The sequence below is a fragment of the Vipera ursinii genome (assembly GCF_947247035.1).
Source record: "Vipera ursinii genome assembly, chromosome: 5".
NCBI classification, from domain to species: domain Eukaryota; kingdom Metazoa; phylum Chordata; class Lepidosauria; order Squamata; family Viperidae; genus Vipera; species Vipera ursinii.
This window is the reverse complement of record NC_139518.1, coordinates 83,910,625-83,922,479: the sequence shown is the minus strand read 5'-3', so window position 1 is coordinate 83,922,479 and position 11,855 is coordinate 83,910,625. Positions and strand designations below refer to the sequence as shown.

The following is an 11,855-nucleotide window of genomic DNA, read 5'->3' as shown; positions in this document are numbered from 1 at the left end:
AAGTGCGTATAGTCAAGGCTATGGTCTTCCCAGTTGCAATGTATGGCAGTGAAAGCTGGACCATAAAAAAAGGCTGAGCACCAAAGAATTGAGGCCTTTGAACTATGGTGCTGGAGAAGACTCCTGCGAGTCCCTTGGACTGCAAGGCGATCAAACCGGTCAGTCCTAGAGGAGATCAACCCTGACTGCTCCTTAGAAGGCCAGATCCTGAAGCTAAAACTCAAATACTTTGGCCACCTAATGAGAAGCAAGGACTCACTGGAGAAGAGCCTAATGCTGGGAAAGATTGAGGGCAATAGAAGAAGGGGACGACAGAGAATGAGGTGGCTGGATGGAGTCACTGAAGCAGTAGGCGTGAGCTTAAATGGACTCCAGAAGATGGTAGAGGACAGGAAGGCCTGGAGGAACGTTGTCCATAGGGTCGCGATGAGTCGGACACGACTTCACAGCTAACAACAACAACAACAACTGCTTCAGTTCTTCTTCACTTTCTGCCATTAGAGTGGTATCATCTGCATATCTTAGGTTGTTGATATTTCTTCCGGCAATCTTAATTCCAACTTTTGATTCCTCTAACCCTACCTTTCTCATGATGTGCTCTGCATAAGTTAAATAGGCAGGGTGACAGTATACAGCCTTGCCGGACTCCTTTCCCAAGTTTGAACCAATCAGTGGTTCCGTGTCCAGTTCTCACTGTTGCTTCTTGGCACTGCCTTTCTTTGGAATTGGAATGTAAACTGATCTTTTCCAATCCTGTGGCCGCTGTTGAGTTTTCCAAATTTGCTGGCAAATTGAGTGTAGCACTTTTACTGCATCGTCTTTCAAGATTTTGAATAGCTCAGCTGGAATGCTGTCACCTCCACTAGCTTTGTTGTTGCTCAGTTTTTCTAAGGCCCACTTCACATTCTAGGATGTCTGGCTCGAGGTCAGTGACCACCTCATTGTGATTATCAGGGACATTAAGCTCATTCTTGTATAGTTCTTCCTTGTAATTTTGCCACCTCTTGGTTAAATGGACTCCAGAAGATGGTAGAGGACAGGAAGGCCTGGAGGAACGTTGTCCATGGGGTCGCAATGGGTTGGACACGACTTCACAACTAACAACAACAATAATGCTGAGTTTCTTAAATTAACCCCTTTAGAATATATACAGCATGTAAATTTTTACTTTTCCATATAGGACACTCAGGATTGTATCATATTTTATCCATTTGCTGATGGGTTGGCATAAAAAAGCAAATCAGACTATTCCCCCCCCCCCTTTCACATCCCAGACATCTCTTTAATTGTGTTTGGAGGGTCAGGTTTTGTACTACATTTTGTAGCATTGCTTATTTCACATGACACCTATCTTGCTGTTCTAACAGGTGATGCTCATGGCTAGTCCAAGCATGGAAGATCTTTATCACAAATCATGTGCCCTTGCTGAAGATCCACAAGAAGTCCGGGATGGTTTTCAACACCCTGCTAGACTTATAAAGGTTAAAAGAAATTCTAGTAAAAACATTTTGTTACAAAGTCCTTATCCACGTTGGGGATGTGGCTTTAGTTTCCATCATTCCTCGCCAGTGACCATGTTGAATATATGGCGGATGAGATGTTTAATTCCACTTGTGGACATAGAATTTCTGTGTTGACTTATCTGGGTGCATTGGAAACATGATTGCATTCTTGTGTCTTAAGTCCAGATTGCTGGTCAAGTTAGTATCTGCTTATTTTTCTGTATAAAATCATTTCATATTTTCCAGCCTGTATGCTACAGTAGCTTTCATAAAGTTATTTTATTATTACCATCTGATTTGTATCCGGTTTCTGTGTCCAATGGTGGACCCTGCACAGGGATCTTGCAAAACTAATGGGTAATGATGTTTAAACCTATTCCATTACTGAAATGTATTGTGGAAAACAAAAGCTGAACTCATCTTTTTTGCAAGACTGCTGCTTCATTACAGGTCACAGACTCGTCAAATATAAAATGAAACCAAATTATATTGACAAATCCAGCAATACTTGCTTATGCTGAGAAACTAACACTCATTTAGGATTTCAGTGCCGTTTCAGGGTTCAGAGATTTTTTTCTTCTTCTTGTAGCTAAGTATTAATTAAGTAACTTTCTTATCTAGTTTTTAGTGGGTATGAAAGGGAAAGATGAAGCGATGGCTATTGGTGGACATTGGTCACCCTCACTGGATGGACCTGACCCAGAGAAAGACCCATCTGTGCTGATTAAAACTGCTATCCGGTGTTGCAGGGCCCTAACAGGAATTGATTTAAGTGTTTGCACACAATGGTAAGTATTGTATTCTTGAAATATTGTGGAGACCTTGAAGCATGCATAAATTGAAATGATTTTATCAAAGCCAGCCTCTTCCTTTCTTTATCAGGATCCAGTAGTTATCCAGGTAAACTACTCAAGTTGCTGTCCTAGTTAACAATGCAAATGTGATTTGGTGCCAAAAGGTTTGAAAAATGAGCTTTTAAAAATCACGTATTTCTTGTGTGAATTTTGCAATGCCTGTATGTTAAAATATTTTTCATTTCACGCATAGCTGGAGGAGATCGTCAAGGAAACTTCATTTCATTATTCTCGTGTTACAATTAGATGTTTGGGGTAGCCATATCTTCTCCTGTTGGATTTCCTAGTGGATGTTAAATCATCTGTCTGTGCTTTGCAAGCAGTTGTACACCAAATTTAAAAGCTAATTCCACTAAAGCCAAATTCAGTCCAGTGCTGTTCATTTTGATATGTAGTAGCCAATGGGTTTGTCTTTGGCAATTAGTACACATTCTTGAGCAGGTGTCTTTCTTAAATTCTTCCATGTTTTCCAAAGAGAATATATGGCTTTCATTTTTTTTTCTTTAAAAAAATTCAGGTCGCAGCCAAGTTTCTTTACTTGATGTGCTGCAGTGAACTAGGCTCTATAAAATGTGTTCTAGAATTTTTTTTCCAACATGCTTCTTCCCTTGCAACAGGTACCGTTTTGCAGAGATTCGCTACCATCGCCCTGAGGAGACCCACAAGGGGCGTACGGTTCCAGCTCATGTGGAGACAGTGGTTTTATTTTTCCCGGATGTTTGGCATTGCCTTCCCACCCGCTCAGAGTGGGAAACCCTCTCCCGAGGATACAAGCAGCAGCTGATCGAGAAGCTTCAGGGTGAACGCAAGGAGGCTGATGGAGAACAGGCACTGAACGCTAATCCCTTTTTCTATTTCTGCTTCTCACAGGCGCAGGAACACAGGCACAAAATGCACGTCACATGCTACACCACAAACATACCTAGAAGGAACATAACTGGTAACAATGACTGGTAAACCAGCTTTCGGCAGAGTAGAATCCTTTTTTTTTGTTTAATTTCAGCTAGTGTACTGACTTAAAGTGTGTGCGGATGCAACAGGTGGAATTAAAACTGTGCATTGAATTCACAAATCTTTCACACCTTAGAATTAGTTGCTGAACTCTGGGACCAGTTGTTGAGTGAGATTCAGTGTTAAGAATTGTATAAAGCAAAACAACAAAAAAACCTTGAGTTTTCTCTCATACATTATTAGCCTTTAAAAACATACATACATATATATATATAATGGTACTTGAAAATAGGCAAAATGTGGAAATTACATAGCCTTTTACGGCTGTTGGCATCTTGGTTTCTGTACAAGGTCTAACGAAATGAGAATATTTTGGGTGGTTTGAAATTTGGGGAAAATCACAGGCTGTGTGGTTAATGGTGACCAAAAATGTCTGTGTATCCCTGATGTTTGTTGTTTGTTGGTTTTTTTATCACCCTTTTGTGTTTCACAGAGGAGATTCTTATTGGCTGATGAGAGAGGCACTGTGATCATTATTAAAATAGCAGAATATTGGTATGTGGCTTTGTTGAAATGGTAACTTTAGGAGAAGACTTATCTGATGAAACAGTTGTGACCTTGCCCAGATCAGCTGCAGAATTTAAAAAAGACGGATCTTTGTTTTAATACTTTCCTGAAGGAGGATGTTTTTCTTTGATATTTTTTTTTTAGGATGAAGAGGAAAAAGATGATGGGGAAGCTAAAGAAATATCTACTCCTACTCATTGGTCCAAACTTGATCCCAAAGCAATGAAGGTAAATGCAACGAAGACTAGATCCAGTATGTGTAATGAGATACTCTTCTCTTTTACTCCTCCTGAATTCAGAGCTCCAGAAGATCCAGAACTGAAAGAGCTGAAGGGGAAAGATTAATCAGTTCTTAAATTAATTCTTAAAAATATTGAAGGATTTTTTTTTTTTTGAAATGTTGGAAAATATACTTTTGCCTTTTTTTTAGGGGCTATCTTAAATTCTATCCTGTTTTTCGTTTACTTGCTAAAGTTTAATTTCATTATGTATTTAAATTAATCAGGTGAATGACCTACGCAAGGAATTAGAAAGTCGGACTCTTAGCTCAAAGGGTCTGAAATCCCAGCTAATAGCCCGGCTAACAAAACAACTCAAAGTGGAGGAGCAAAAAGAAGAACAGAAAGAATTGGAGAAATCTGAAAAGGAGGACGAGGAAGAAGAAGAAAGGAAGTCTGAAGATGACAAAGAGGTGGACAGCTAGCAAATTAATGTTTATGTGCTGATTCTTTATGTATTAAATCATAATTGAGTTGAATGCTTAAGTATATGAGAGAAGGACAAGATTGTCAGAATCAGCATTCTTCCTGTCTTGCTTAGACTCTGAACTCTTAAAAATCACCAGAACCTGGGCTTAATTTTATTGTGGATGCACCTTTCTCATAGTTGGTTCCTGTTGTAAAACTACTAGGCAGAAAGGTATTTGTTTCCATGTAAATATTTATATACCTTCAGCAAGGATGATGATAACATAAAAAGGAACTAAGTCGTTTATGTTTACATTTATAATGTAAATTATAAATGTAAATATAAATCACTGCATGATGGCGCAGTGGTTAGAGTGCAGTACTGCAGGCTGACTCTGCCCAGTGCCAGGAAGTTCGATCCTGATCACTCCAGATTGACTCAGCCTTTCATCCTTCTGGGGTCGGTGAAATGAGGACCTAGATTTTTGGGAGTAATATGCTGACTCTAAACAGCTTAGAGCAAGGGTCCCCAACCCCCGGTCCATGGATCAGTACTGGGCCACACAAACAAAGCCCCATCTACAGGATGCAGGCAGTACACAAAACCATGCCCCCTGCGGTCGGTGGAAAAACCTCTCCACGGAACCGGTCCCTAGTGCCCCAAAGGTTGGGGCCCTCTGATTTAGAGAGTGCTGTAAAGCACTATGAAGCTATATATATAAATCTAAGTGTTAGTGCCATTTATATGAATCATCCTTTTTAACATAATATATGTTAAAATATTAATGTTTTGTTGCTTGATTCCAAATAGTTTTATGTTGTCTAAGAATGATCTCTGTAAACTCCAATAAGCAAACATACAACAATCTAAAAAATACGCCAGAAATAACAGCAGTGTGTGAAAATGTCAGAGCTATGGTCCAAATTTGCTATAAAAATCAGAACAAAATTTAAAAAATCTGCATATCAAACCTGTCCTAAAAGCTCACTCGTGCCAAACCATCTTGGCAGCCTTCCAAAAAGCCATTAGGAAAAGCACCGCATGTATCTCCGGAGGGACAGAATCCCACAGCCTTCAGGTTCATCCTAGAGAAGGCCTGACTCGGGGTCCACGTTCCCTCCAATCCCTCTCAAAAGACCCTAAGTCTCTACTCCAGAGACATGCTCAAAATTATTCTAGAGGAGCCAAGTATGTTGTCTCCTAGCACTACTCATTCAATGCCCAGGTGCTTATGGCTAAATAAAGATCTGAATTTACACACGGATTTATTTTATTGCTTACATCGCATTGGGTATCCACACAGAGAATGCTGACATCAGAGAACGTGAAAAATTTCCATTCGAATGGTTTTCTCCAATCTTTAGGAAGAAGAGAGGAAACGGCTAGAAGAAGTAGAACGTCAGCGTCGAGAGAGAAGATACGTTTTGCCTGATGAACCTGCAATCATTGTGCATCCTAATTGGGCAGCCAAAAGTGGGAAGTTTGACTGCAGTATCATGTCCCTTAGCGTTCTTCTGGATTACAGATTGGAAGATAACAAAGAGCACTCCTTTGAGGTAAGCTCTTTCCTCATTTTGGTATTCCAAGAAATCAGATGTTTGAGTTCCATCTGCTCCTGTTATCCTGGATGAATGCTTCTTTTTTAATCTAAAGATGGACTCTTTGATTTTGAGTTCTAATTTTATTCTGCAGCTTTGTTTTCTAATGAAAGAAAGTGGCTGTTGCCAGATTTAGAAAAAAAGGATTCTGCTAGTTGATTCAAATTTTGTGATAAATGTGGTTCAATATTTGGTTAATTTTGACGATTCTGGTTTCTTTTAGAAGTATGATAATACCGTGTTTCCCTGAAAATAATACTGGGTCATTTTTTTTTTGCCTCCAAAAGAAGCACCAGGTCTTATTTTGATGGGGTGTCTTTTATATTCACCTCTGGCACCAACAGCCCCGCCCAGCCAATCCACTTCTTCTGACCGAAGGAGCAGCTTCATTCTGCAGCTGCATTCAGGCCTGCATTTCGCAGTCAGGCCTTTCCAGAAAGCCTCTGCAGCCGAGTACTGAGCTATGGATTCAATCCATAGCTCAGTTATTGGCTGCAGTGGCCTTTCCAGTAATGCAGACCTGACTGAGAAATGAAGGCCTGGCTGCAGAAGACGCCTCAGAAGAAGTGGGCCAGCAAGGAGAGGCCTGGCTGCAAGATAAGTGGGTGCAGGGTGCATGGGGCAGATCCACATTCTCACCCCTGCCCTAGCTTAATTTTTCAGTGTGTGTGCCTCATCCCAAAACTAAGGCTTATTTTTGGGATAGGGCTTATATTAGGCCCACCCCCCCAAAAAAAAATCAACCTAGGGCTTATTTCCAGGGTAGGCCTTACTTTCAGGGAAACAGGGTAGGTGGTACAGGTTGTCCACACCTTATAACTATAGTTGGGGCTGGAATTTTGATCGCTACGTGATGCAATCATTAAGCATGTGAACACATTATTATTATTTATTTATTTAACTTATATACCGCCCTATTCCCGTAGGACTCAGGGCGGTTTACAGGGCAATTAAAATCATACCATACAAAAGTTAAAAAATTTAAAACAGTTAATGAAAACAATTAATTAAAAGTGATTTTATATCTGATTTTATATTTATATTTTATATTTTATATCTGATTTTATAAACATTTTCCTGAAATCATTAGGCACATAGCAATTGTGTGGTTGTTAAATGAATCAAGCTGTCATTAAGTGAATGCATCTTCTTAAATTGACTTTACTTGTCAGATGTCAGCGGGAAAGGTCACAAATCACTACCACCTGACTGCAAAATGTTGCAAAACTTTAAAGCAAGACAGTTGCCAAGCATCTGAATTGTGATCACGTGACAACGGAGGTGGTGTGACTGGTCAGAAGTCACTTTTTCTGAAGCCTTCATAATTTGTTAAAAGAACAGTTGCAAGGAGTGCCTGTAATATTTTTATATAGATATATAAAAGTAATGACTAGTTCTTTCAATATTCTTCCTTCAGGTTTCATTATTTGCCGAACTTTTCAATGAAATGCTTCAGAGGGATTTTGGTGTACGAATCTACAAAGCGTTGTTGTCTCTTCCGGATAAGGAAGATAAAAAAGACAAAAAGAATAAGAAAGATGAAAAAAAAGAGAAAAGGGAAGAGCGAGATGATGAAAATGATGATCCTAAGCCCAAGAGAAGAAAATCTGGAGATGATAAAGATAAAAAAGATGATAGAGATGACAAAAAGGTTGGTGTTATTTTTCTGGGAAATAATATGCCTATTTTGTATGTGTTTACTGTTTTTTTTTCATACACCTCTTACAAAACCAACTTAGGCTGATATTGACAGTATTTTCAGATTTTGTTTGGTAGGAATTCCCAAGTGAATTTCTTTCCCTTTTCAGTGTTAAGTTTTAAAAGTGGTATATAAGAAAATGCCATTGTTGCTTTTTTGCTAAGATCTCGAGAGTTTTAAAACCTTATTTGCATGCCATTAACCAGTCCATAGGGACGCGGTGGCTCAGTGTGTTAGGACGCTGAGCTTGTCGATCAGAAGGTTGGCAGTTGGGCGGGTCGAATGCCGAGTGCCGCATAGCAGAGTGAGCGCCTGTTACTCGTCCCAGCTTCTGCCAACCTAGCAGTTCGAAAGCACGTAAAAAGGCAAGTAGAAAAATAGGGACCACTACGGTGGGAAGGTAACAGCGTTCTGTGCGCCTTTGGCATCTAGTCATGCCGGCCACATGACCACGGAGATGTCCTCGGACAAGCGCTGGCTCTTCGGCTTTGAAACGGAGATGAGCACCGGCCCCTAGAGTCGGAAACGACTAGCACGCATGTGCGGGGGAACCTTTACCTTTAACCAGTCCATGGAGGTTTAAATAGTTTTGCCCAAACATGGATTGTATTAATGTGTTATGGTTATTTAGAGGGAAGATAAAAGGAAAGATGATTCTAAGGACGATGATGAAATGGAAGATGACAATAACCAGGAAGAATATGATCCAATGGAAGCTGAAGATGCAGAAGATGAAGATGATGGTATGTTGAAGGTATTTTGTTTTAAGTGAAAAGGAAGCAGAAGTTCCAATTTTGTGGTATAGTTTGTGGGGGAAAATGCTTTAAAATTCCATTTATTCATTTAAGAACATTTATATGGCTGCTCAACTCACTCTCAGTGACTCTGGGTGACTTACAAACATAATAACCTCATGTAAAAAAATAAACTGATAAATCCCCTCTCCACCTTACTTAACATTATTGAGTTAAAACAAAAAAGAACTGGTATATTTTGGTTTTTGCAAATTGTGTCAGCAGAACTTCCTTTTTTTCCCCTTTTGTAAGAGAACTTATCCAGTTGAGAAATAAGTATATCTTTGGAGATACTTAACAATATACAAAGAATTAAAACAAAAACCGCCACGATATACAGTCATGTGAAAAAAAGAAAAAACACCCTCTTTGATTTTTATGGTTTTAAGCATCAGGACATAGTAAAAAATCATCTGGTCCTTAGCAGTTTTTAAAAGTAGGTAAATACAACCTTAGAAGAACAACAGCACATAACATATTACACCATGTCGTCATTCATTTTACAAAAAGAAAGCCAAAATGGAGAAGCTATGTGTGAAAAACTAAGAACACTGCATGATTCAATAGCTTGTAGAATCACTTTTTAGCAGCAATTGTTTTCTGTGTGACTTTTTGTCAGTCTCTCACCTCGTTGTGGAGGAATTTTGGCCCACTCTTCTTTACAACATTGCTTCAGTTCATTGAGGTTTATGGGAATGAATTTATGCACAGCTTTCCTGAAGGCCCCCACGACAGCATTTCAGTTGGGAAGATTGGCAACTCTCTTGAACATTCTCCGCTTGTGAATAATCTTCCTCAGGGTAGGATAATGGACTTTAAATAGTTGGAAATGGCCTTATAACCCTTCCCAGAGTGATGGGCAGCAACAATTGCTTCTCTAAGGTCATTGCTGGCTTCTGCATTTTGGGTTTCTCTTTATAATATAAATGATGACATGGTGTAATGTGTCCTGTGTTGTGAACTTCCTTATTCATCATTTCTACCAGAAACAGCACATGTAGCCAACTGTAATAGGAAAAAAATAAGATATGCAAGAAATCATGACAATGATTAATTTTAAAATCTAACCTTAGTTTTTGAGTTCTACTAAGCTCTTTGCTACTGTATTAATTTTTTTAGTCAAAAGTAAATTCCCATATTTAAACATCACAGATTCAATGTTTTTTCATGTTTTCCTTTTGTGTCTTTTAGTGCTGATGCTATTTGTTCAATAAACAAATATTAAGAAATGAATATTGATAGATAGATAGCATAAAATGTTTTGAGCATGCTAAAAACTATTATCTGTTTTTATAGATAGGGATGATGAGGAAATGAACAGGCGAGATGACAGAAGGGAGGGAAATCGACATTGCAAAGATAAGGCTTCTAAAGATAAGGTATGTTTTTTTATTTATTTGATTTTTATACCATGGTTGTTATTGTTTACAAATGATGAATGTACTTAATTCTCCTTTCTTCTCCTACTTTCTCCACAACAACAATCCTGTGAGGTGGATTGGGCTGAGAGTGACTGGCCCAAGCTCACCTGGCTAGTTTTCATGCCTAAGGCGGGACTAGAACTCACATCCTCCTAGTTCTAGGCAAGCACCTTAACCACTAGAAAGTATTTGGCTCTATCAGGCTTAATATTGTTTCATTTCTTAATACTGTTTCCTTTCACCAAAATACTGCAGGTAGATATAACCCCATTATTAGTTTGCATTATTTTTTATTATTCTATTTCCAGTCCACTTTATCCCCAGTTTCGGTTCTGGAATGGAGAGGCCGTAGTGATGTAATTTTGTCCTGTTTTGGATTCTTTTCAACTTGCAGATTTCAAAGGATATGGATAAGGTTTCTGGAGGATGCCTTACTCCATTTGGCTGATTAACTCACAAATCTAGAAGCATCTGGAGAACCTTGATTATCTGGACTCATTAATGTCAGATTTGCACTAGGGATAGGAGATTGCTTGGTTGTCCTATATGATATTTATGTTGGTACATAGATGGAAATACCCCACGTTGCTATTTCACTAAGGAATGTGCTTCAATTCTGTTTAACTTAAAATTTGTGTTTAAAATGAAAACACTTTTCCATTCACATGGAATGGCACGCAAATAATTCTGTCCCATAATTAGTGTTATAATTTGTTTTCAGGAAGTAATTAGGTTAATTATTAATGCTATTTTCTTTTAGTTGGCAGGCAAGAATTCTGACATTTTAGGCTGTCACTTTTTTCTGGTTTTATTTTTTACTTGGTAAAACAAACAATAAAACAAAATGGAAAGGAGTACATAGAATAAACACTAGAGTGAAGATCGAAATGAAAGTATGAAGATTATGAGGGTATTTAAGAAAGGCCGTGCCCCCCCCCCAAAAAAAACAAAGAAAAAAAAGGGTTGTTGTAGCTCCTCCACTCCTTTTTTCCCCAGGTGCTAATTTGCTAGTTAAATAACTTTACATAGTTTTGGATTAATTTCTATTTGGATGGTTTTCATTATTTTCTAAATAAAAGTTATTTTCTTAAAAAAATTACATTCTAAATAGTTTGCCTTGCTGCGTAATACGTTGTATATTAGAGAACAATTCCTGCTTGAATTTGATTATTTTTTTTGCTATAATAGGTTGAGGCTTTTCATTGTATAGCTCTGTAATAGTAGTTAGTATTATAATATTGTAGTAAGATTTCCTATTATAAACTAATTCAGTAAACAAATGTATTCACAAAAAACGGTTATAATCTGTATTTTTTAGGAAAGAAACAAGACCCAGATGGTAACTATTAATCGCGATCTTCTGATGGCATTTGTTTATTTTGATCAATGCCATTGTGCATATCTTCTTGAAAAAGATTTGGAAGAGATCTTGTACACGCTTGGATTACATCTCTCAAGAGCCCAGGTGCGTTATTGTCGGCTTTGCTTTCTCACCATCAGCAACCATTATGACTGTTAAAAAAAATATAACTTTGTTGCCCATTTATGACATTTGCAGTGTCCCTCAGTCATATGATCATCATTGCAATCAATATGCATTACCCTATGTCTGACTAGTGGTCCCTACCCCACCCCACCAAACAGATAATGTTTGATGAGAAAAGGATTGCAAGAGAGGAAGAAAGAGAGTATGGTAAGGTGCTTGATTAGAATGCTCATCGCTCCCAGGCTACAGCATGATCACATTGTTTTCATTGTGTACAAGACAGTAAGCAGGCACTC

General features: G+C 38.4%; 1 protein-coding gene across 3 annotated transcripts in view; it reads left to right on the top strand.

Moving 5' to 3' along the window:
• The window catches only part of CCAR1 (cell division cycle and apoptosis regulator 1), a 31,153-nt gene that overhangs the window by 16,374 nt on the left and 2,924 nt on the right, over nt 1–11,855 (top strand). For all 3 annotated transcript variants that reach the window (XR_014492727.1, XM_083364458.1, XM_083364457.1), the window contains exons 12-21: nt 1,368–1,481; nt 2,124–2,290; nt 2,974–3,184; nt 4,019–4,102; nt 4,380–4,565; nt 5,926–6,117; nt 7,577–7,810; nt 8,490–8,601; nt 9,949–10,031; nt 11,392–11,538. Coding sequence is in view for 2 of the 3 variants with exons in the window: in XM_083364458.1 (XP_083220584.1) it covers nt 1,368–1,481; nt 2,124–2,290; nt 2,974–3,184; nt 4,019–4,102; nt 4,380–4,565; nt 5,926–6,117; nt 7,577–7,810; nt 8,490–8,601; nt 9,949–10,031; nt 11,392–11,538 (1,530 nt within the window). In the remaining variant the exon portion in view is untranslated. The remainder of the gene's footprint in view (nt 1–1,367; nt 1,482–2,123; nt 2,291–2,973; nt 3,185–4,018; nt 4,103–4,379; nt 4,566–5,925; nt 6,118–7,576; nt 7,811–8,489; nt 8,602–9,948; nt 10,032–11,391; nt 11,539–11,855) is intronic.